Here is a 26,983-nt window from a genome sequence, read left to right as displayed (position 1 = left end):
CTATAGGAATGACTTTATAGATATTTGGACACGTACAATAAATACTTGGATTTCATTTGATATAATGGTTGATTAACATATATTGAGGTGGATACAAACCATCTTCACTGCCACAAATACACTTCTACAAAGGAAACACTACATAGTCTTTGATCAGAGTTAAATTTATTGCCATTTAGCACTTTCCTTAACTAACATGCTCTTAATTAACATTGGTCCCAGATGCCAACAAGCACTGTCTACCTTTAGCTTAAAATACAGTTGTCTCAATTAAGTGTTTGTTTTTTTTTAATAGGCAAGGAATTATTTACTAGAAAAAAATGCAGTTTTCTTTAGAATACTATTTTATTCTTGAAGTAAAAATATATATACATGCCAGTAAACGGTTTTACACTTTGAAAAATAAAAATGAAGTCTGAATACTGCCTTTCCTTGGAAATTCTTCCAAGTCTATTTTTTTCAACCTCTGGGGATCAGCAGGACTGAGTCTTCCAGTTACTGACAAAGGAAAAAATACACATTTGTCTACTGCATCTGGAAATCTCAACTTGCAAACCTTTTCTCAATTTAAATATTAATCTCAAAGCATATCCGTATGACTACGGCACACAAGTATGTTAAATCAGCTGGTACTAAGTATGGAGTACAGTCTCACGCTGTAGTGTCTGTGCAAATTTCTCCCATTCAGGGCTTTCTAAACAAAGATGATAAAAACTGCAGGGAAAGAAACACAGTGATGATTTACTGATACCTGATTTGTCTGCTCTTAGTCATTCTCCTCAGCTATTTTCCTTCTGTTGATCTCATACATAGATTAAAAATAGACAAAATAACAGAGAAAGGGTCCAGCAACTTCCAGATGATAAAGAAAAGTGTACAGCATCATAACAGGTGGACAAGGAATGTTAGGAAAATAACTCCAGAAGTATTCTCCCACCTCAGGCTGGAATGGATCAATGGACTAAATGGAAAATGAGCTACGCCAGAAAGTAAGGAAGACCAAATAAATAAAAAATTTAATATTTCCCTCAGATACAGGGAAAATGTGCAGGCAAATTCAGTGCTTTTAAAAAGCTATTAGACTAGTTGGACCAGCCTCACTTCTTACAACTGCAGCAAAATTTTATACCGCTATGATTTTCAAAGACACTAAAATTACTACTTGGCTTTAAATTACACTCTCTACCAGAGAGCATAGAGTGTTCTAGGCCACTGACCATTTCAGAGTGCATTCTACTAACTGTGAGGAAAAAAAAAATAAAGAATAAAAAATAAAAATTAAAAAAATAATTTAAAAAACCCCACAGCAATCTGAATGTGAAGTTATAGCAGTGGATTTATCTGCTAATTTGTACCCAACATGCCTGTAATTTCTGAAGCATCAGAAAAAGAAACATGTCTGGTGACCTGTTTGTGACCTGTTTCTTCTTTACACAGATTCATTTTTAAATACTAGTGCCTGTGTGGTGAAAACTGTACAACTTTGACTATTCTAAAAGCTTCAAACAGTATGCCATATGAGAAGGGCTATTACAAAAAATGAACCAAATAAGTCCATTGAGTGAATGGAACTCATGCGTAAAAGCACACACACAACAATCTTGTAAATAGCAAAGTTAAGGGATTTATAAATAGAAAAATCTTTGAATAAAGTATATACATTTTTAGGATTTTTCTATTAACATATATATAGTGCTCCTAGGAGAAACAAGCAACCGTGTTCTACATCACAATTTTGAAGGTAAAATTAATTGATGTTACTCTAAAGGCCATCCAGGTTTTTTTTTTTAGGTACGTAATATCCTACATATTAACACTTGCAAAAATGTCTTTTCACATTAGTTCCACTGTCACATAATAAAATCTTTTCACATTACAGTCCAACAGCCTGCAAAGCAGTGAATAGAAAAGCTATCTTAGCCGGGTGAAATAATAAATGTGATTACAAAGAGAGTCTGTGTATGGAAAAAAGTTGCATTTCACCTAAAGATTTACAAGGTCATGGCGAAGAAGCCATCCTCAACATTTCCATTTGCAACCATGCCATGGGCTTTTAGATGTACAACACTTAAAAGCCAGTTTCAGATACACTGCTGTTACAAAAACAGTATCTTTTCTCTTTCAACAGTAAGACAATTACAGGTTAATACAATTGCCCAAAAGTAACAGATAGGGCCAGACACTGTACAATTCTGAGCACCTCCTATAAAGTACTATGCACTTTATTTTCACTTCTCTATTTTGATCTGAAATATGTTCAGTACCTATTGAGAGTACTCAGCATTTCATAAGCTCAAGCTAAAAATGACCAACTCAGACAACTCCACACGGGTAGTAACCACATCCATTCAAGAAAGCACACTGAACTGATGATGTTCAGAAAAGAATACCAAAGGGCACATATAACTGTGGATGTTTTTTTAAACTAATTTTGTTTGTAAAACCTCTTAATACCCTGTTTAAATATGCTCGGAGCAATTTTCATATGGAACAATTAGCAGTGAATTAAAAGAATAATATCAAAGAGCTCACCCATGAAATTGTCATGGGCCATAACTAACAAGTACTCCATTGTTGCATTTGGGTTTTGATGGCCTTGCTTAAGTAAGAAAGTTTTGCTATTCTGAGAAAACAAAACAAAACAAAAAAACCCACGTTATTTTTGAAAGTTACAAATCAAAAACAACAAATGGAAAATTTAGGTATGCAACAATACAATTCCCCCTCACCTTCCAGAGTAAAAGTTTGTTTCGCAACAAACTGAAAAATGGTTGTCCCTTTACAACATCAAGGAGTGAAAATAAAGCTGGTCACATCTTATTTTCCTTCCTTAGGGATATAGAAGAAATTAAAAGCTGAAGGTATTGAGGTTATCTTTTTTAGAAATCCATGCTTTGGTGCTTATTATTAAAAGGAAATTAATTTCACATGCTATGTGTTAAGTAGCCATTGTGTGTCAAGCAAAAGACAGTTTTCCACACTTAGAATTGCTCACAATGAAGCCCTGAGGTAACTGCCTTTTTTCCAGGCAACAGTAACAGTTCCCTTTGACTTTTAATTACCATTTTACAACCTACATTTGTATATGCAAACTCGTAGCAGTCAATATTGATTATCAATTGTTCCCAAAGATGGGATCTGTCCAGTTGTTTTTGTTTGTTTCTTTCTTTGTTTCTTTAGGATAAAGACTCAGCAGAACGGGTTAATTTGGGTGCAGCATCTTCTAATGAAGCTTCAACTGAATTTCCCAGGTCTCCATTTTCATGTCTATCAATACTTGGTTTCTTATCAAACACTGCAAGAAAAAAGAAATTTTATATAAGGAGGAGAAGTAATCTTGGTAATCGTATATTAGTGAGATTTATTTCAGAAACTAGAAAATGTCCTGAAAAGACTGCTAAAAATACAAGCTAATGTTTTCAGTAAAACACTATGGAAGGAAAACATGAACTCTTGACACGCACCTCTGATCTAAAAAACATACTTGAAAAAGTGAACAAAATAAAATAATGGCTTACAGGGAATTAACTACACCTTGACTAGTCAGGAAAAAATAAGACCAATTGGGAAAAAGTGATCAGGAAAAAAAACAATACACAAAAAACACAAAAATTAGTTCAGTTAATTCAGTTCTAAGTAAACCAGCCAATGAGTAAGGGACCAACCAGAAGAGCTTACAACTTACTAGTAAGTTAACTGAAGTAACACAAAATAAACGTTACAATTAATAAAAGAACAGTGTCCTCCAGAAACTGGTCAGCACACTGAGACCACAGAATTAAATACAACACTTTTGAGAAAGGTTACCTTGTGACGGTTTGACATCCACATTCACTTCTTTCCTATTAGAACCTGAATTTGCCCCTTCTTCCAATTCATCAAGATATAAACGATAACGATGTCCACTCTCATCCTCATATTCTACGTTTTCATCATCTGAATCAACTTCTGGAGCAACATACACTACTTCAAATTCAATCTCGCCTCTCTAGAATAAAACCAAAATAGGAATAAATTCAAGGGGACATACAAATTGTCTGAAAAGGAGAAGCAATGCAGCAACAAGATTCTAGACCACAAAAGAAACATTGTTTAGTTGGGGCTGTCCACTCATAAAATAATAAAACAGTCATCACTAAATAATTATTTCTATGGGGAAATTTAACAAAAAGATTTCCATCAGCCTTACTAAAGAATCATTGGCCAAGACAAAGGTTTAACTGAAGCAGTATCGGCCCAGCCTTTTTCTCATAAATTGTTAGACACAATAGGACTCAGTGTAAGGTGATGGAGCTTCAGGAATTACCATAGCTAAGCATAATACTCCGTTTGACTGAAAACAGTAAAAGTCAAGGTAATTCAACAGGCAGAATAAAGGAAGTACGTAAATTTGCCTGTTGTTAACAGGTCCCAACTGACCTGTTGGGAGAGGATAGTTACAGCTTCTTTATGTTTTGCATCTCTTAGATTAACTCCATTTACTGCCAGAATAGCATCACCAACATGTAGTCCTCCACATCGATCAGCAGGTTGCCCAGGATGAATTTCAGAGATCAGTATTGGAACACCATGCTCCTTCCCACCCTACAGAAAACGAGAATTTTAATCAGCTGAAATGTGCATTGGCAGAAAATCAGCATTCTAGTAGCTGCTCTTAATATGCTTATTTCAACTTTTATTATAGAAAATAAGAAAGAATGTTTTGGACAAAAAGAATCTTAAGTAGATGGTATGAGACGTTTCTCTTAATTCTTCTCCCCTAAGAACGACCAAATTTCAAACTTAGGGCCTAAGCCCAAAACAAACATTGAACATCTAAGTTTTAGATAAACTTAAGGATTTTACTATCTATCAAAATGAGTTGGATTCTTCAAGTCACACAACTATAGCTACAAATTTACATAATGCAACCTTTTTGATTGCTGTGCTCTAATGATATATTCACTGTTCCATATTTTATGAAGTACAAATTTAAATCACTTCTTCTTTGTAATGGAAAATAAAGCATTTACTGTGATTGAAATTCCTAGTCCTTCATGGTCTTCTTTAACTAGCAAAACTTTTCTGATTGGACCAACACCTTGACTCTTCTTTAAGGCATCTGGATCCTAGTTTGATATAAAAAACAAAACAAAACACACAAAAATTCAATAAACTGTAGATACAAACACCAAAAAGTGATGCATTCCTGATTTTTTTTTTAATTATTTGTAGAAGGACAGTATATCAGCAACAGACAGCACCAGGCATGTCAATCCTGAGTGTCTCCTTACAGATAGGCTATGAAATCAGAAAAGGTTTCTCATTATGCACTTCTGACAAGAATAATTATTTCAATTATTTCAGCGATGAGTGTTGTAAATACATGTAACTTCCAAAAGCAGGAAAAGCAGCCTTTAAAAATATAAAGGGACTACATAAAAGAATGCTGACTGCTGTTGGAATGTTGTACGACAAATTGTAACTTAAAGCTAATCAAATGATAGATGTAATACAGTCCCAGGAAAGGGTTTATTTTTGTTATACTAAAAACAAACTACATCATAAGCCATTCAACTCAAGACTAGAAAAGAAGCTAAATTAATCCACATATTTAATTTGCTGTTTATGCATATCCTTAAAATCATACACACACACAAAGCATTTTCTTAATGGCATATTGAATATAAGTAGTAAGATCCATCTGAATAACAAAGATATTTAAAACAGGTCAATCAAAGTAATGCCCTTTCCTGAAAGTGTTTGGTTTCATGCACTGAATGCTGGGGATTATTAACAGTTCATGTGCTAGGCTAGGTAAGACAATGTCTACCAAGGCTACACATGTTAAATTCATATTACTACACACAGCAGAGACTCAATTTTCAAAAGGACTGAGTATTCCTAGGTAAGGCAGCAGAATTGTCTTTCACATGATCACTTCTGAAGAGATGCTATTCAGGATGGATCTGTCCTTTAAGATATCCAGCTCTGGGTTCCCCAGAATAACAGAGATATGGACCTGTCAAGAGTGAGTCAAAAGAAGGGCCATAAAAATTATCACAGGGCTGAAACACCTCTCCTGTAAAGAAAGGCTGAGAGCATTGGGGTTATTTATCCTAGAGAAGAAACAGGTATGGGAACAGATGATCTTTAACAGTCCCTTCTAACACAAACCACTTTACGATATTATTACATATATATATAAAAGTGACAGTTAAAAGTGAAGTGAAAATAAGCACAAAAATCAAAGAAGTAACTCCTATCTTTTTTTCCTCAATTATCAGAAATTACAGAGGAATGAGTCACTCTTTCAACTTACATGTCCTGGTGGTGCTTGCATTGGTCGTTTTAGATCATTCCTACCTCGACAAGCTCTAATAACAGTTTTGTGACGATGAAGGTGTATTTCTGCTTCAAGCTGATTCCAGAGCTTGTCATGAGCAGGTCCCTTCATATCTCGACCCAGCAACTGAATCTGTTGAACTCTACAAATGATAAAGAGAATAACAACACACCATAAAACAACTTAAAATCAGTGCACTGTACAACTTATACTCCATTAAACTACAGCATGCAGTCATGCAGTGACTAGTGTAAATGCAGCAAACTGCAAGAAGCTGTGACAGTGACGAGCATGTTAAACTTAAACAGCCGTGCATATATACAATTCTTCATAAGCTTAAAGAGCTTGTAAATAGCTCATCTACCCCACAAAATCCAGAAAACTTTATATAAAAAAAACCAACAAGAACACAAGAGCCGTATGGCTTTTCTTTGTAATGTGAAGCATTTTTTGATTCTTCCTTGTGTAATTAACTGCAAATATGAGACTTTTCCTACTAACTCTTAACTTTGGACCTGCCTTCAAGGATGCAAAGGAAGAGAATAAACAGAAGTGACCATTTGTGTGACTAGCACAACCTGTTAAACACAAAGTACACACAAAGTTGCAAAAAACAGAAGTGGCTGGGCTTTGCCTGTGATCAGAGGGTCCAAAAACTGTCCTCAGAAGCCTCATGCAGCTATCTTGTTTTTCAATTAAAAAAAAAAAGAAAAGAAAAGAAAGAAAAAAAAACCCATAATAGATGGAATAAGTAATGTAAATTTTAAAGAGGAAATTTAAATCTAGCTGTAAGGGCAGCAGACCCACAAAAAAAGATTCAAACTGCCAGCTCAGTACAATGTATTTAATAGTGCTTATGGCGAGATAAGAATTAATATATTGCTGACTCACTACACAAATATAACAAGCAAATTAATGGGCAATTAGATGGACAATGTAAGAACATAGCAGTTAAGATAGATGTCGAACAGAGATAAAGCGACTGATCAATTTCAGTCAGATCATAACTGCCTCATCACGAACCATCTCTGTCACCATAAAATAAGGAAGTACAGAAGGCAATTTCTGTACTGCTCTCTGTGGCACTTCTGCAGGGATAAAAAGACAACTTAGATGCAACAGAGTCGGATGAATAAAACAAGATCAATGCTGCAAAGCCGGGTGTCTGAGAATAACGATACCTCCAGCCCACTTCAACACACCGGCCTGGGCACCCCAAGCCCTAAGTGTGGGCTCTAAGGATCTTTGCAGACCTTAACGGGACTGGAGAGCTCAAGAATATGAGCATAATTGTAACACCATGCTGCTAACATAGATGAGAATTGTATGCATCTAAGTTTACCATAGTTATCTACTGCCAGTTATTGCAGTTATGTTGCAGAAATATCACACTCATATGCTGCCAAATTTAAACCAGCATAACTGACATTACTTTATCTGCATTGCCATGTTTGAGCTATCACAGTTATAGAGACCACTACATGTATACTTTAGATAGACATGTCACAGAATCTTTTCTTGCAAGAGCATACCTCTGCACTTATCTTTCTTGCTAACAATTTTAAAAGTTAAGGAAACAGAAGTTTATAAATACACCAAGAATAACTCATTCTTAAAAATGTACTCATGAAGGCTGTGTAACACAGTGATTTACCCAAAAAGGAAAACTTATATCTTTTAAATTAAATTTCTGGAGTACAATATGATTCTTGACTGGCTTCATTATGGTCATTCTCCCTAATACTTATGAACACAGTACAAAATCTAGGAAAAGAGAAACCAAAGAATACTGTTAGAAAACACTTACTGGTTGCAGATGAGAAGGTAGCAAACAAGGAAAAGTCTGATTTGATAATAGAATAATAGAAGGTCAAAAAACCTACAGTGTTTATTTATGTCTCTCTAACCCTTTAAAAACTGTGACTTTATATACATTTGTTGATGTTATGATGTTAATGGTGTTATGTTATGATGTCACGGTGTTAAGAAATGCCAGGCACATATCAAGTTCATTGTGCTATATGCTCTCCAGTATTAAACAAAAGTCTTGTAACAACAACAACTAAAACTCATGCTAAGAACATGGATTGGTATTACATGCCTTCCAGCTAGTTCCTTATCTAAGTACTTGGCTGCCAATCTTGCTCCATACACCTCAGCCTGAAGAACAGCAATGTGTCGACGAAGAGCTTCATTCTCCTTCCTCAGCAACTTCACCTCAGCTTCCAACTGAGCTTCCTTCACTTTTTCCTTCTTGTTAGCTTCAAGTTCTCTCTCCTTAAAAGATAAAAATAATAATAAAAGAAGTCAGCAAGCTTTTATCAAAGTTAATAATAAAAGAGCACTTAGTATTTCTGTGTGAAATAATTCTATTTCTAGGACATGCAGGAAACAAAAGTGACTCACTGCAGCTACTGCAGCTACATCTGAGGAGAGGTGGCCTTGAACTCAACTTTGCGCTCCCAACATTATTGTTATCCTGCTTACAACATTATGCATATACTATCTTAAAGTCCAAGGCCTGAAATAAGCAATAGCACTTCTCCTTGCCACTCTCTGTAGAGAGTCTGAGTATCATTATTGCTTTTTTTTGTGTTAAGATGGAAGATTCATCCAATGAGAGGAAACAGATTATTTTTAAAATAAAAAAAGTTAATACAAAAAAAAAAAAAAAAACACAAATTATTTCAAATGGGTAATATTCTTTAAGTATTTTAATGTGCTTTTAATATGCTTAAATGTTCTTAAAATGACCGTTATTATCATGCAAACAACCAAGAAATGTCCAGCCAGGGATATTTCCAAGTTAGACTCCTAAGACCACAAAAATAAGACTAGAGATTTTATATATGATGGTACCCACCCTGACAAAATTAAAGAGATATAAGTACAAATTAACTTCATTACAAAAAAAGAAAGGAAGAAAGAAAGAAAGAAATCTACTGTCCTTCACTACCTTTTCCCTCCCTATGAGAAAAGAATTATGGAAATAAGAATTACTTCCATAATGCCCCACCACAAACGTACAGATAATGCACAGCCATCATCTTTTCTAAAACCCAGATCACTGGAACTACAAAGAATTAGCATACTCAACTGAACTCATTATCCTACTAAATTAGCTACAGGAGGAGTACATTTGATTACTTGTATCTCTTGTATCTTGTTTTATATCTCTTTTACAAAGCAGCGAGAAAAAACTCAGCAAACAGCAAACCATGAAAACAGTAGAAACAGAGGATTTATTACTGTTCCATTTTAACTATGGTTACCAACTGGAAAAAGCAATAAGAACTAAGTTCACTAAAATGCATTTTAGAAGACATTTAGAGTACCTAAAAAGTGTTTACTGTACTTGTATCAACTACACTATTAAACAAATAAAACCATGAGGCGCTACTAAAGAAGCAGCAGGACAGAAACAAAATTTTCAGAACTGGCAAGACAAATCTTTTAAGAAATGGTGAATATATTTATTCATTATTCCAAGTGTGGATAACAAAACAACAGATATGGATTGCATTAATACATTTTGAACAATTAAGCTAGGTTGCTAGATAGAAACCAAAAAGAAGTATTTTCACAACACGTATGTAGGTATTTATAGCCCTTTGCCAGAAAGACAACTGTGGATTTGGTCGACTCTACTTCTCTCTCATCTGTTAAACACCTGTACTCAATTCATCTAACTAGATACATTACACATCTCTATGTATTGGCCAAGAACTGCCTAGCACATTGCTCAGAAAGAGTGAAACAGAGATTGCTTGCAAGTGCAGTAATTCTTATACTGACCCAGTTTCACATCCGGTTTGACTTGATATATACATTAGAAAACTTGCCACACAAAGACACATTTGGTCTCTGTCTTGGGTTTGGAGTTGTCTTGTGAGATGACTCCAACTACTTTCCAACAAATCTCTTTATGACCTGCAGAATACACTCATAAATCAAGAATTCTGGCTAATCTACACTTGAAGAACAGTAGTTTTAAAAACTATTCCAGTTCTCTCTGCTGTAATGATGGTTCTGGGCTATTTTTATATATGTCTACTGCCAGCAGCTGGAGGGCAATTACAGAAATTCAAGGGTGCCAAAACACTGTGTTGCATCTGACACATACTTCAGCTGTAAGAAATGTTGCAGTGCAGACACAATACTCATTTTACAGTAGTTGGAGAGTCTGTCTGCAGCTAGCATTTATTTTAGTTATATACATATTGCCAAGAGTACATCAAGGTGCTGGAACAGTACAGGCCCACTGTGTGTGTAAGCATTCTCTTTTAGGACTCCTTTTATTTGAAAATTTGAGAAAGGACTAGAATTTGAAGCAGGCATATGAATGTACAGTATTTATACACACAAAACTTTCTCATTAGATATCATAAAGTAGTCAGTTTAAAAACTGAGTTTTTTCACTGATTTTTTTTTCTGAATTTGATTCATTATCTAAATTAAATTTGAAAGAAAATCATCTGTTATTTTTCTATGTGGAACAATTTTTAATTGTGCATTTTAAATGGTGTATCTAAAATAGGATGAACAAGGTAATCCCAGTTTTCTACCTATTTTTTCCATTATTGTGATTGCTGCTCTGTGACCCAGAAGCCACTGGACTCTCTCCAGTTGATCACCACACGAAGAAAAGTTGAAGGTCTGCAGTACAGAATCACTGAGGAAGTAGTGAAAGGATACGTCTTGCTCTGAGCAACTAATGTGAAATGTGATAAAGACTCCAAATACGTTTTTTTTTTTTAAATGAGCGTGTTAAAGAATCATGTTTCTTGCTTTCTGGTGCTCATTGCATTACAGAGTTTTAGTAAATATAAAGAGCCATATTTTCTGTTGCTAATACAACAAGTATGAAAGCAAAAATGCAACTGCCATGTTGAGAATCAAAGCTTACATCTATCAGATGCCCAGTAGCTTTCCAAAAAAAAAAAAAAAACCAAAAAAGGAGCAATAATATTGAGATTGAGGTATACAGTTAATAAAAGTGAAAAAGCTTTTTGAAAAATCTCAAGTCTATCACTGGGAAAGACTGAAAAGGAGAAGTGAGCTTTGCATCACTTTTTCTTTCTATCTACAGGCTGTTAAAGAGGGAGGTATATGATGTACATTAAATCACTGTACATTAATCACATTAAAGAACTGGAAAAAGAGAAAATAAGGAAGTACTATCAGAACTTTTTTGAAAAATATCCTATATAAAACACAGTACATCACATGATACCTCATGCTTAGCTTTAGAAATTGTATAACATCTAAAGACTTTTGGACACGTTGCCAAAATAATTTGTCAAAATACCACACTACGAGATGTCAGCTTAAATTACCTGTGAAAATAATAAATATATACATACAGACTTAGGAAATTTGTACCAAAGTTAGAAAAGACAAACTAAAAATGCAAATAAAGTTCTTCATGCAGCACTTTGCCAAGTGACAGGAAGATGGAACAAGACAGATCTGCCTTGCCAGTTTCTGAGGCCAATATATACAAGTTGTCACACAAAACCAAAGCACTTCATTTAAAAAAGGGGGAGGGAGCAATCAGTATACTTACCAATTCATCCACAGAAAGGACAGACTTAAGACAGAAGAAAAGAGTTCCATAATTAGAGAAACAGGTAATTGGAACTTTAAGAAAGTGCATTAAAGTAAAAGACCTATTTCAAAAGAAATTTACCAGTAGGTAAATTTTATTACAGGGAATTTTAAAAACCAAACTGCTGTAATTGTTTTTAGTAGCAATTTCGGTATTTAATTGTGATTATCATTAAAAACACTCTAACTTTATTATAGTATTGAAAACAACACTTTCTCGTAAAATACCAAGAATTATAAAGAACAGCACAATAACATGAAAAGCACTGTAATATTTGAAAGGAAAAAGCAGAAGAAGGTAATTTACTTCCTGTCTGTTTTGACATTTAAGAAGCCATTTAACTATAGGTAAATAAGCTATATGGCAGTTTTCTGAATGTATCACAGAAAAATATGTCTTCTATAATACAATATTTGATACTGACAATGGATTCTTTCATTTCAGAAAGCATAACAAAAGATATTTTATAAAAGTGACTTACAGGATGGTGAAAGATAACAAAAAAAGATACATGAATTGCTATGCACAAGAAAATAAATCTATTATGCAACTCCATTCTCATACTAAAAACGTTCTCATGCTTAGACGAAGCAAATACATCACCCCTAAAAGTTACAGCTTATAGTGCCCATATTTATACTAAGAATCTACATACAAAAGAAGAGTGGTTGTAGTTAATAAAGAAAGCAGTAAATTAACTGCTACAAAAGTTTATTCTCACACCACATACACAGTTGACACAGTCTCTCTTTGGCATAGGGACTTCTAACTGCCAGAAGGTCAGCATCACAGTTTTTATTTACCTAAAACTCAGACTTCTCATCTTTATTGTCATTTAAGAAAGTTCCATTTTGCTTGCTCATGCTATATGAAGCTTCACAGTTTTCTATATCTACAAGAATTTAAAAGTGAGCTTCTCTCCAGTGTAACTATAGAATCCCTAAGTAAAGTAAAAAAACCTCAAAAGACTAGCCCCCAAGACTATAAAAAAAGAAGGAACTACATGGAAATAAGGAGAGAATATCAGCTTGGACTGTTAGCAAATTCAACTTCAACATGGATAAAATCTGAAGCAATACAAGAAAAAATGTATTTTTGTTAGCTGTCTGAAACAGGCTGAGGTCACTTGCACAGAGATTTAATATATCTTTACAAATTGCTTCTCACAAAATAAGGAGAAAGAAATATGTTAGAAGTATGACTGTGTCACTCAGCAGTTAAGTCTCACTAATAAAATTTAGGAATGAAAATCACAGGTGCTAAAAATTGGTTGGCTAAACATTTTGCTTCATGCAAACCTGAAGCCTAACACTTAGAATATGTGGGTGGTATTTAACTAATTCTTATTTATGTGTCCAGTTAATAATGGCTCTAAAAAACCTTTATCATACATAAGCTATAATTCAATACAGACTAAATTATGTCTGGATAATCCAGAAAATGTTATTCTTTATACTGAACATGCAAATATGTAGATGTAAGAATATAGCTGTAATTCAGTTACACCCTTTGGATGTGAAACTGAAAGAATTTGGGATAGTCTTATTTAGAGAACAGCCTAGATGGCCTCTGAGCCTGAGAGCCTATTGCTGTGTTTTATTTTACATTAATTAACAGGACAAAATAGCAGAGACTAATTTAACATCTCACAGATGGTGAGACTTGCTATTTGGAAGGAACTTGTGAAGCAGTTTTAAAAACAGCTAGATGGGTAATCTTTGAATTATGCAAAGAGTTAGAAACCAGAACCTAGTCAGCATTACACCACTTCCTAATTTTAAAGTATCAGTATTAGAGTACGAATCTGTGCTGCAGATAGTAACAATGCATACTATACTCTGGATATCAGTCAATGCTAACAAGTTCAACAGTTAAATTACTGTTATCTTCTGGTACACATTTGAAAGCTCTAAGTTTCTCAAAATCATATTTCACAAAATTATCAGTTGTCTGTTGGTCTTTTTATAACAGTATGTTGTATGCTGAACAATGGAGAGCATCTGTAGCATTCTGAAAGAAAAAGTACAACGGAGAGAACTGTGATGTCATCTGCCACCTCCTTCTATGACAAAACACCCCATTCCTGTTCTTATACTCTTGATACAGCAAGAACAGATTTTTTTCTTCTAGACTGTTTCATAACAAGTAAAGATTGGTTGTGTTTTTACATTGGAAGCTACCACCTTTCACTACTTCTGCTGCCATAAAAGCATTATAATTCATCACAATATTTTCATAGAATCATAGAATCACAAGGTTGGAAACGGCCTGCAAGATCATCTAGTCTAACCACCTTCTCATTACCACTGCTACCACAAACTAAACCATATCTCATAGCTCCTCATATCACAATATTTTCTTACTTTGCTTTAATAAACTGCTCAGAAAAGTTCTACGTAAAATTTACTTACATTCTTATTATTTTTAATGGTTCCTAACCACTAATAATAAATTTTATTTAAAAATGAAAAAAAGTTAATTCTCTCCAACATCTTTAGCATGAAAATTTATAATCAGCTTATTCATAACTTGCAAGAAAGAGCTGCACATAGAAAAGGGGAAAGTACAATCCTCCATTCAAGCCACCATACTCACCAGCTTTGCCTTAATAGCCCCCGAATCCACATTCTGACCAGTTTTGGCATGTAGCTGAAGTTGGACAGCATGAAGCTGCAAAAGCTGATCGTGGACTTCCTTTTCCAATACTGCTTTCTCTGCCTGGGTTTCTGTCAGTTCAGACTTCAGATCAACTAACTGTGCCTGGAAGATAGAAACCATTGTAGTAATTAGAAAAATGATTATATCAGAACTGCCATGCACGAATATATCTTTTGCTGGCACATTTTACAGCTAAATGCTGTAATACAAATAACAGTACACACTGCCATGCGTTCCTCTGTAGCCCTTCTCAAGCACTCCATCATTTTCACGCTTTTTTCTCTGCAGTTTCCACTGCATCCATTCATCCATAGATCAAGCATTAAACCACTGCACTTGCGAAAATCACAGGAGCTGGATTTTTCTGACAGAGGCCATGGCATCTGATGCTGATGTCTACTTTGACATAGGATACTGTCATTAAAACTACAATAGGATTTACAATCATAGCAACATTCATCAAAGCACTATTCATATTTTAATACGACTACATCCTACCACAAAAAAATATATTGACCAATGTATTAATGCAAATACGAAAGCAGTGCCAAAATCAAAGAACCCAATTCACAACTGACCTATTATCAACAACTGAAACAGCCAATCAAGTAGGCAAACCAGAAGCCATGAATTAATATGTCCCTAAAATGTTTGTAGAAAATCACAGTCATGAACTCTAACACAAAAACAAAGAAAATTTTGAAACATTAAAGTACAGTCTACATGCACACTTGTAACAGGAATAACAGAACAAATACATATTTTTACCAGGCTACCTGCTATCCACAAGTTCAAGTAGATTTTTATAAGATAACCTCAATTTTTATAAGCTTTAAAGCTATTACATACCCATGAAAACACAGCAGACGCCAGGGGAGAATTTTGATCATGTTTTGTATTTTAAAGGTAAATTCAGATTCTATTTTTACTTCTAAAAATCTGGAACTTAAAAGCAAAATGGAAAAGTCACCAATTCTTAAAAAAAAATCTCATATTAATGCAAAGTATTTTAGATATTTAATAACACTATCCTGATGTTCAAATTCACACTGAATACCAAGTCAACACTCATCCAATCCAATTACCTAAGCTGCTTTAAAAGGTCCGTATCAGTTTTAAAAAGCAGAGTATCGGTACTTACTGGATCTAATTAAGGTATCTAATTTATATGGACAGCCTCCGTAAGTTTCCAGCATAATTATCAGACATAAGTAGGCTCTTCCAGAGGTGATTCAGAGCACTTCAATTACACAGCAACTTGATGAGACAGGTCAAGTCAACCTCCAGCATACCGCTATGAAGAACAACGTCCCTGGCTACTCTGCCATGCTCAGCGTCTTGGGGACAAAAGGGTGGGAGAAGCTCTGTCAATGAGCTCTGCTGACTTCTGAGTGAACTCCTCAGAAGAGCACAACAGCACTATCTCTGACCACTTCCATGGAGCCCTACAGATCAGGTTTAGTTTTTGTGTTTAAGAAACTGGCTGTGCACACTTTTACTTTCTAACCTTTGGAACGATTAGAAACCTGAATAATTTGTAAACCTTTACAGAATTCCAAGGCAGAAATTGCCTTCCACAGTGAGATTTGGTCAGGATGAGCAGAAGGGAGGAAAGTCTGACAATCGGAAAGGGAGTGCCAGGTGACCTAGCAAGGCCTTTATCTGCTCTCCCTCAGCAGAAATGATAACAGAATAGCAAACAGTCTTCTGGGGAATGTAGTAATTCTTCTCTTCCAGGACAGGAGCCCGGACCTGGAGCAATAACTCTTTAACTCCCAGTGCACTACATGATGTTATGATGTGGAATACCAATAGCCCAAAATCATAAAACCATGACAAAGGCCTTCAACATGACTCTCGCTAGCACTGGTTTTTAATCCTCACTTCCTTCAGTTTATGCTATACAGGAAAGCCCACTGGAAAGCCAGCAGTTCTGTATTAACTTTTGAAAGATGCTCAGTAAAACAGGAGAGAAGTCAGAGGCAGAAAACGAAGCAAAGAGCACAAACAAGATTCACTGATGTGGACACTCATTCTGAGAGCACCACTCACTGCATGAGACTGCAGTACTGCACAGGAACACAATATCAGACCCTACAAAGATTGTGTTTCAACCCGCACAAGCAAAACAAGGATAAACTTAAGCTGCACAGGCAACTGTACCTCCTTTTTAGATGTGCTCTCCAACAAGACCACTGAAGGTGAGATGTCATGCATCTCCACACACATCTCAATATACCTATAAATGTACTGCACATAGAGCAGGTCACTGGTGACTGCTCTAGCATTTGCTGAGAAGCCAGCTGGGGGCAAAAGTAACACACATCCATAGGAGACCATTTAGTTTCATGGCTACGAGCATTTAGGAGAAGTCACCAAACAGTAAAGAGAGAACAGAAACTTCATTCGCAAACAGTAATTAATGGACAGAGGTTGAAGGGAAGGCTGTCTGTTTAACATCCTTACATCCTTTAACACTAACTTGCTGATTCAGTCAGAAGAGGAAATAGGGGAAAAAAGCTTTTGAACAGAAGAACATTCCTTTCAACTTTCAAATATTTACTTTACTTGACATACAAACCCAGCAGAACTAAATTATAATTACAGTCATTTTACACACCCAAAATACCATTAGAAGCTGTAGCCACATCATATTTATATAAACTCTCAATCCATAACTAAGGATTGTCACTAAAACACATGTTCAGTAAGTTCTAAAAACTACCTTGCTGTTCATTTTCTATCTGCATTATTAACAAAATAACTGCTTTTGTTGTTAAAATATTTCTAGATTGACACTGGGGGATTAAACACATCTCTTCCTCTAATGTTAACATTACACAGCTTCAAATCAGAGAATTTCCATAAAGCTTGCAATATAAGATAACCTAAATGTGAATATGTAGTCAAAGACAGAAAGCACATTATTTTCATTTAAAACAAACAAAAATAACAACAACAAAAAACAACATAGCAAAGATGATGTATCATCATTAATCTTGTGTGTGACCATATGTACAAAGTATGTACCCCTAACAGTTAATAAATGTGGTGTCACTGTAATGCCCAACAAGTTAACTTGAAGACACAAAAATTATTACATGGGAATTATTTTCATATGTTCTAAAATGCTACATGTTTTTCAAGACCAGATGCTTTAATTGTTAGAAGGTCCCAAGACAGCAGCAAGAATCACATGTAATTTAATTCAAAAGCTCAAAAACTTAAAAGTCTTCGAATTGATCTAGCAAAATTACTACATTTCTAATATTACACATAAAATGTTAAACTTTAATCCCATTTTAACTAGAAGAGATGCTGGAGTCCTCTACTACTAATCCAATAGAATGAATATAAATAGTAAATATACACCAAAAATATGAACAAAAAACCATTATGACACTGTCACAGCTAATGCAAAGGCAGAAGATGTCCTTCCTTTTGAGTTCCACCAGTACTGAAGGAGAGGACAAACAGAGAAGGAGAATTAATCTGTAGCAAACAAAGTTTCAAAAATTACAGTAACTGCTCATATTCATGGGCAGGAAATATCAGATCATTTATCCTCTTCCACTAAGGCACAAAATCTTCTTTATTTAACATGGTATACAGTGGTGCTGATTAGCAATTATTACACAGTATTGTATTGATTTATAAGCAGAATAACACTTTAGTTTCTCTTCTAACTCATTTGTGAGTCCATACATTTGTGAGTCCATACACTAGGCAACATGCTAGCCAGCAGCAGGACTGAACTGCAGCTCAGGGAGGTATGATTCCACCAGGGAAAACTTCTCATAGCAATACAGCGCAGTGAGAAGAGAATTGAACACAAGACACTGTATTGGCACAACTCTTCTTTTATCCTTTTATTCTCACAGGTGTTGGCAAGGTCAATGCCTTTTGGGATATTTTCATTTCTGTCTCTGACTTGATGAAGTCTTGGATACTCTTCTTACACCAAGATCCAAAACTGGAATTAAGTGCCAATGGCAATGAAAAGTACCTGGTTTGGGGCCTTAAAATACAAAGCCAAAACTTACTGAAGTCAATTAAAAAACATTTAAGTTTCTTCTACATGAAAGGGAATCAGGCCATTTGTTTCAATGCTTTACTTTTCCCATTACTTTTGTCTGTGGACAATATATAGCTTTATGAAATGTTCAGAGATCCCTAAATGTATCAGTTCAGTAATGACTTCTAACCAAAAGCACTGAGAAGTGACATAAATTGAGTCAGTATGGAAAAGACTTGAAGCACTGTCCTAAAGCACAATCACTGATTTCTCAATGTATACTACAGAAGTGCCTGCTAATTTCTTTGTATTCACTATTCCAAATGCAAACTGTTCCACTCATTTACACTAATTACAATGTCAGCTGTACAAGACCTACTCCTTGGTTTCTTACCTTTTTCTCCTCATTATTAAAGGTAAATCCACATGTTTTTGTTTTGTTTTGTTCTAGCTCCAAGTACCAGAAAACACATGCTATTTCAGAAAGAGCAATTGTTTCATGTTACCTTCACATTGGCATATAATCAATCTACTTTTAAAGTCTAAAAGATAAGTTCATGATTCAAGTAAATTGCAGATTTGGGTCAAATTAATTAAACAGTAAAGTAGTATATTTGTCTTCTAAACAATCTAAAGCTCACAGATTGTAATCATGTTTTGTATCTCACTGAGATCTTACACCTATGAAAACTGAAACCGGGTATAAAGTGAAATCACTCAAGAATTTATAAATGACTTTTTTTCCCCCATAGGAAATGAAATAAATCATAGCACTAAGTAACAAACAAGTACTTATTTCACAGATCATTCAAAAATATTACTGCAAAAATTTTTTAAAAAAACCAACACAACAAAACAAAAACAAACCTCTCAACAAAACACTGCATACATAATGACCTTCTTTTTTAGCAGTTCACATTTCTTCTTCAAGTAGCTGCAAGTTATGGTCCTATATGTTGCTATCAATATAATTGCTCATTTTAATTGAATTTACCTGCATTTACAGTCATGGAGTTGTTCATGTCTTACCTGGTGTTCTTCATTGGGAGGGAGAGGACAGTCTTAAAAGTAAAATAAATATCACTGAGGTCTCATTATTTCATACCATACTTTGTAATTTCTTCAGATGTTGGTCAGAAAAGAAATATATATATATATCTACTTGTACTTTTTTTTTTTTTAAACAGAAGGTGTTTGAATAATTAACTCAAAATCTTATCTTTATTTCTGTAAGATCTCAGAACTGTATTCAAAGAGCAATGCAAACTTCTGAACATAAAAGAATAAAAGTGTGGACTTTGCCCTGGGCAACATACAAAGTAAATATAGGAAGGAAACAGTGAATAAATGTAAAATGAAAAGGAAGTACAGAAACATTTGTGTATAGAAGGGCAGAACAGGAAGCAGACAGATGGCATACTAAAACCACAAGTTACCAGCTTGCACCGCCAGCACAGCTTCTGAATGAGGAATCAGAAGATGGCAATATCATGGGCTCCTAGACCCAAAGCTTCAGCGGGAGCAAGCCCAGAATAACAAAATTGTGGATAGTGGGATGATGGCAATTAACATCTCACATTAACAAGAAGCAATCTGCTTCCCATTTCTGAAAGGGAAAGCAGTTGCAGAGGGGGGCAAGCAGAGAGCTGACAGAAGAAATCAAGTAATGGTTTTAGTTTTGGGAAAATGTCTTTCACTTTCTGAGCAGAATAAGTAACAGTTGCATTTGATTTAATGGATATGAAAAAATAATTTAATACTTGGCCATTGCCAACACGGGAACTGAAACCACAGCTGAAAGCATAGCTGAATTGGAAACAGAGCTTACAGGTCTGAATGTTATTTGTGCAAGGCAATGGCATTACTCACCACAACAAATAGAAACAACAAAAAAACCTTAATTCTCTCCACATTAAATTGTAGCAAGTGATTTTTGAGGCTTGTAATGACACGCTTTTCGGTATCTCAATTTCTAGCTTACATTAAGAACCTTTTAAGTATTGTACAAATGATGAGGCATTACAGACACATTAGAAAACACAGATTTCCAGCAAAGGAAAGCTAAGTACATTAAAAAAAACTTCCACTGTAGTAATATTGCCAGTGAGTAAAAGCCATAAGCCAAGCAGTCATTAAATGTCTTTAACGTAACAAATATTCTTTAAAGATTTTTTAAATTTGCCTTTAATCAAAGGCCTAGCAAAAAGAAAGACAAAAACCAGGATCATTTCTTAACTCCCTACACAAGGCAGCCTTTTGCAACCATTTTATCTGTATAACTGCATCTCACTATTTCACCTTTCTTCCCTGCTAATTGGAGTTGAATCGCTGTTTGAGTTTCAAACAGGCTCATTACAGGGGTAAAGCTGCAAACCACGCTGCCTAACTCTGCTCCAACCTACCAACCAAAACCATGCATGGACAAAAAGGCAAAGAATGCCATGGTGTGGAAACATCACAGGAGAGAAGCAGGGGTGACCAAATCAGATGGTCTTAGTGAGTTAGGAGGATACTCAATATTTGCATTAGAAAAAAAAACAAAACAAAAACAAACACCTTTCCTGACAAATGAGTCAGAAGTGAGATTTCACTAGTTCCATTGATTCTGTTACTAATAAAACACTTTGTGTGTGCAACTTTGACAACAGATAAGATTATGAGAAAGGTCCCTGTCGGTGGACAGATAAAGCCTAAGAGGTACTTTTATTTTTTCAGCAATGTGTGCTCATTTGGTTTATACCAGACTCCAGAAAGTTTAACAAATGTATTTATGCATTTAAACATTTGCTCCTGATCAGGATCATGAAGCAAACACTGCACCTACTCTTTGCGTACTGCTTCAGTATACGCACAAAAAAAGCAACATGAGTATCAAGAAATAATGTTCACATTCTTTAGGGGCATTTTTTTTTTTTTTAAGAGAAAAATGTTGCATAAAGGCAAAAATAGGTTAAAAAACTGATTATATTTTACAAACAGTGAAATCATTATTTCTAAGCATTCCATAATATTACACAACTGTGAGACAGAAAACAATTTTTCAAGAGCTGACAGATGCAACCACTGCAGCTTGTTGCCCAAACACACACGGATGCAGACACATATGAGGAGGTTTGGCAGCAGCAGAGATGAGGAACACACTTAGGAAATGCGTGGCCAACATACTAATCAGTTTTCTTGGGAACTGCTGGACTGTGGCATCAACCAAAGATATTAACAATCAAGCAAAGTATTATGCTTCTCTAATAGCTGGAAAAAAAAATAATAATTGTGCAGTATACCATCTGTGTCTCTTCATCACTGAACCACACTTAGGCTACAGCTCCCTGAAGGGCAGGACTATTCCACCCCTCCCTCAGCCCTGACTTATCTGCTCCTTCCTTCAGACTGAGCAATGCTTGCTGCAACTACTTCTCACAACTCTACAAAGTTTGTAGGACTTGTTCAAAACGGAAACCATGACATAGCACACAGCTTTATTCATTTCACTGTGCTCTTTGCAAAGCTGAAGTGACAGCACTGTACAAAATACGTGTTTCTGAATAAATCATACACCTTGGAATCATAACCCTGGATGATAAAAAAAAAAACATTGCCTTTAACAAAAGCACAGAATGCTTGCCACTTATCTGTGACAAAAATGAGTAGCTCGTTTCAAATTATTTCAAAAGGCTGAATTTGCAAATTTGTAATGAAATTGTTTATTTCATTATTTTCAGGACCCCAAAACAAGGGTTTACAGAGGTGAATACTGTACTTCCACTGCCTGAACATCTGCGATCTAATCAAATTCTAGGAGCTGTATCACATCTCATTCCAGATAAACCACATTCCATCCAGTACCAACAGTTTTCAATTTGAAAAGAGAAAAAAAGATTCAGAGGTAGAAGTGTAGATAAAGGACACTTCAGTACAAGATGAACAATTTAAACACATTTGAAAAAATAAACCAACTTCCTTTTCTTACTAGAACTATGCTCCCAGGCACATCTGTCATAGGGCAAAGAAATATCTTGGTTGTACGTAAGTGCATTTCACCTTACAAGTCAAAGGAGAAAGGGGATTAAAAACAAACCAAAGGATATTTGTAATAAAGTGTATGGTCCAGTCTTGGTTAAAAAGTACTCTTCTTCAATAAAGAAGTTTTGCAGCATGCTCCATAAGATGGACTCAAATTATGTGAAAAAACACCATACATATAAAGCCACCTACAGTTGGCTTTTTTTGGGTATTGAGTTTTTTTTAAATAGGGATCTTCATGTTACCCACACACACTACACATGCTTTAGCTGATATAGCACGTTACTTAAAGAAATAAAAATTCAGCTTAAAGGAAGTTCCTCTTTTAAATCTATTAACTGATTTCCAGTTCAACAGTAACAAAAATACATAGGCAAATAACCTCTTAGACATTTGCTTAAATGCTTTCCTAAACTCTAGCCTGCAGTTAGCTTAATTCTACTGCTAAGACATAGGGTGTGCTCTACCAGACATTCCATTCCAGTTTGTTCATTTAAAATTACAGAATTAGGCTGGCAGTCAAAGTGGCAGAGCCAAGCTCAGTTTTCACCAGCACGTTAAGCTACTACTTTTACTTTCACTGAATTTTATTTTTTTTTTAAATGAACATTTAAACAGTGTCAGTCAGCATCATATAATTTTTTTCAGCTCAAATAATACCTGAACAGGAAAGATAAATCCTATGAACTTCCTCTCACTTAGAAATCTGGTATCTCATACAGTGGCTGTTAGCTTGCATCTGCTGATTGTAACGCTGAGAGACAGAGCCCAAGAAAAATCTCTTTTAAAATGGCTGTCATCTCCTTTTGTTCTAACAGCCTGAGGCCCTCACTGTCCTCCATTATGATACATTCCTACACTTGTTTAGCACACTGTATGCTATGCTGGTCAAGTCAAGCTTATCTCAGAAAAAGACAATGGCTTCCATCACCTAACAATTTTTTCTTCTTCAATAAGCTACTCTGTTCAAATCTGTGACCAGCAGGAAAAATATGAAAATAAATCCTCCTTTCTTTTAGTTTAATTTAGGTTCATAAATTTTATCAGTATAATTACAACCTTTCATCACTCTAAAGCCCTTACCTGCATACATCTGCTGTGCATCTGCATACCTTCAGGCTCCTTCTGAAAATAACCAACATCTCAAGTAATTGTATATCCATTCCTTTACAGAAACCAGTGTTGTCCTCACATACTTTTTCACTGTTCTGAAATATCCCCCACACAATATTTTACCTAAATTCATCTCTGGCAGTATGTACACACCAAAAGTGTATACAAAAGTGCCAAAACACTTTTCCATGAAACTTCTACAGAAGGAGCTTCTATTCGCCAAAACCAGCCAAGGTGTGTCTTAAAAGCAATTACACCAATTCCAGAACAGATATTAAGCTGATAAAGCACATCCTGAACTGTGGTTCTCTTTGCTTGTCTGTAAAACTGGACACGGGTTTGAAACCTAACACTATTATCAGAAATAAAAACATGTCACAAAATCAAATGTTATTTTATTCACTAGCTCTAGATTTTTAGTATCAATTAGTTCTCACTCTAGACACACTAATAGTTACATGATTAAAGCTATGAACTGTGATCCTTTGCTCTTCAACTCATTCAAGATTAAAGTACACACTGTCATTATTTAGGTTTCCAAGCCACGGATGATTTTAATTAAATACCAAAATACAAGGGTTGCTTCAAAAGTAATGTCTCCTACTTTATTATGTTGGCCAACAACATCAGAGGTGATGCTGGTGTTATGGCAGTAGAGGTTGAATCTTCCCACCAACATTCCATTACATTTTATCACTGTGTGACAGATAGCAGCAGAGGGGCAGTCTGATAGAATGGTGTCTGACACAGAAGTGTAGAGGAAGCAAAGGTGTGGAACTGAATTCCTCCATGCAGAAAAATGGCAACCACTGACATTCATCAACACTTAACTGAACTCTGATGGAGAGCAAACAGTGGATGTGAGCATAGTGATGTGGTGGTGGGTGGTACATTTCAGCAGCAGCAACAGTGTGTCACCTTCACTGGCGTACATTTTTACAAGGTGTGGCATGCAGGCTCTTGTTTATCACTGGCAAAAATGTGCAGCTAACCGTGTTGAATGTGCTGAAAAATAGTGGTTTGTAGTTGAAAATTTGCTCTTAAAAAGTGTTATTGTGCTCTTTGTATCTGTGCCAGTTTCCGTGGAAATAAAAGGGAGGCGTTACTTTCAGAGCAACCTACAATCTTTCAGGATCTAACCTTTATAATTTCCTTTCAAAATATTTAAGCATGAAACAACTTTTCAAAGACATATTTACCAAGCATTAACTCATTCTCTTAAACTGATCTGAAAAGTCATCTGTTTTACACGTCAGTACACCCACCAGTCTTGTGCAATATGCAATAAATGCTGATAGTCTACTATAAACTCATAAATCTTATTTTATTATGCCTATACAATTAAGTTTGCTGTATAGCTTGACAGCATGCATGCAAACTGTGTACTAAAGTGTATTCAAGTCTATAGCAACATAAATATGAAGAATATCGTAAACATCACTACAGTGAGCACTGTGGTGAAATAAAGACTGCAATGAGCAAAACCTCCTTAAAGAGGTATTTATTCTACTGTGAAATAACCCAATTCTCAGCTAAGCTTTACTGGTATTTTGCATAACAAGGTTTTCATACCAGGAAGAGATCAAATTAAAACCAAAGCCAATTTATTTCATTTCCTACTGCAAGGAAACCCTTCAGAAGAGCAAGTTACTCTCAGAAGATTCTTCAATTCCTTCATTGCAATAAGCAAAATACAAAAGACTGAAAGAACCAACACCTCTGGACTGTCCACTAAAGCTCCTGCAAAGCACTTATCTACCTGGCTTCTAAGCAGATCTCCTAGTTCCCATATATTTCAAAGCTACTGGAACAAACAATACAAATCAAAAAGCCTGGTCTATAAGAGATACTGAAGAAGCTAGCAATTTTTAGCCTAGGGAGAAGATAACTGAATGAAGACTTCTCAGCAGTCCTGCAGCACAAAGACTAGTCTTGTCACAGAAAGACAAGAAGGCATCTAACATCGACACTCTTTAATGACAGGCCAAATGACATCCAAATATACTACAAAAAGAAGCCTCAAGTTGGCATGCAGCTATGAAACAGAAGAACGTAAAATTCCCCAGATTCTCCCTCCGGAGCACTCCAGCTGTTGCATAAATCACAGGACCCCATGGCCCTACCTCTTGAATAACATCAGCACCAGCCAACTCAGCTCCAGCAGATGCTTCTTCCTTCTCACCCTTACTGAAATGCCGGTTTAGTCATGAAGAATTCATCATCCTTGAGGTCCCTTCCAACCCATTCTGTGATTCCTGTGAACAGTTACTCTCCTCACAGATCGTGAGATCTCCATTATGAGTTCGACTGAGTTCAGCAGGGGGCAATCTGATCTGTATGAAGAAGGGACGAGAGGATCTGCCTGGCCTACCCCCAGTCCTTTTGTTTGTTTGTTTTGTTCCATTCGCTTGCAGACAGGAATAACATTCTAACAGTTGCCTGTAAGCTTGAAGATTCTTGATGCCTTTGTCCCATTTTGTAAAGGCTACCAAACTTCCTAGAGACATAATGCAAATACAATGCCAGCCAGTGGCATCTGCTGTTCAAGACGCTTCTTTCATCACCAAAGACAACTTTTTGTCACCGTGAGCAACTCTGTAACAGCCGGGGATCCGCCGGGCCGGGCCGGGCCAAGCCGGGCTCCCGTGGGACAGCCGCTGTCAAGCAGCTCCGGGCCCGAGTGCCGAACGGTCCGGCTGCTGCTCACGACACGCCTCACCCTGCCGGGATCGGGCTGCCCCAACCCTGCCGGCCCCTCAGCACCCCGCCGCCGCGCCCTCACCTCCAGCTTGTGGTTGATCTGGGACACGGTCTGCGCCTTGTGGCAGAGCTGAGCGAAGCAGGAGCTCAGGCTGGTCATCTTCTGCCGCCCCTCGTAGGTGATGTCCGCCTGGTCGGGGTCGATCTCGCCCAGCAGCAGGTCCACGTCCACGAAGGCCTTGTCGAACTCCTTCTCCAGCACCTCCAGCCAGCGGAACATGGACACCCCGCCGCCCGGCGCCGAGGCCGCGCCGCCCACCCCTCCGCCGCAGGCCGCGCCGCCCGGCCCGCAGGAGCCAACGCCGCCCGCGGCCGACATCCCGCCGGCTACCGCCTGGCCCGGCCTCGCCTCGCACAGGGCCCGCCTCGCGCCCCCACCCGCCTCGGCCGCCCCCCTGCGCCCTCGCGGCGGTCCCGGCGCTCCCGGCGCGGCCACGCAGCCAGGCGAGCGGAACGTGCCCGCGCGCATGCGCGACGCCGCTGA

The 26,983-nt window shown here is 36.5% G+C and overlaps 1 protein-coding gene across 2 annotated transcripts; it reads right to left on the bottom strand.

Moving 5' to 3' along the window:
• Positions 1–148: 148 nt before the first annotated feature.
• On the bottom strand, positions 149–26,983 carry GOPC (golgi associated PDZ and coiled-coil motif containing). Of its 2 annotated transcripts, XM_090135853.1 has the most exons (9): positions 26,522–26,983; positions 14,529–14,693; positions 11,892–11,915; positions 8,427–8,602; positions 6,302–6,467; positions 5,013–5,108; positions 4,420–4,584; positions 3,808–3,988; positions 149–3,295 (listed from the first exon to the last, which is right to left on the bottom strand). In XM_090135853.1, exons 1-9 carry the CDS (start codon positions 26,966–26,968, stop codon positions 3,177–3,179), a joined length of 1,539 nt encoding a protein of 512 aa, XP_089991979.1. In that variant the 5' UTR covers positions 26,969–26,983; the 3' UTR covers positions 149–3,176. The 2 variants fall into 2 exon arrangements, with proteins under 2 accessions (XP_089991979.1, XP_031466654.1); XM_031610794.2 differs by lacking the exon at positions 11,892–11,915.

Source organism: Phasianus colchicus, chromosome 2 (genome assembly GCF_987193195.1).
Source record: "Phasianus colchicus chromosome 2, bPhaCol1.hap1.1, whole genome shotgun sequence".
Lineage (NCBI taxonomy): Eukaryota > Metazoa > Chordata > Aves > Galliformes > Phasianidae > Phasianus > Phasianus colchicus.
The sequence above is the reverse complement of the archived record's forward strand: the minus strand, read 5'-3'. Positions and strand labels throughout refer to the sequence as shown.

Coding starts and splice junctions, on each gene's coding strand:
- GOPC (XM_090135853.1), bottom strand. CDS start 26,968: ATGCGCGCGGGCACGTTCCGCTCGCCTGGCTGCGTGGCCGCGCCGGGA. Junction 6,468..8,426: donor GATAAGGAACTAGCTGGAAG/GCATGTAATACC, acceptor TATCATTTGTAG/AGTTCAACAGATTCAGTTGC. Junction 5,109..6,301: donor TGCAAGCACCACCAGGACAT/GTAAGTTGAAAG, acceptor ATATCAAACTAG/GATCCAGATGCCTTAAAGAA.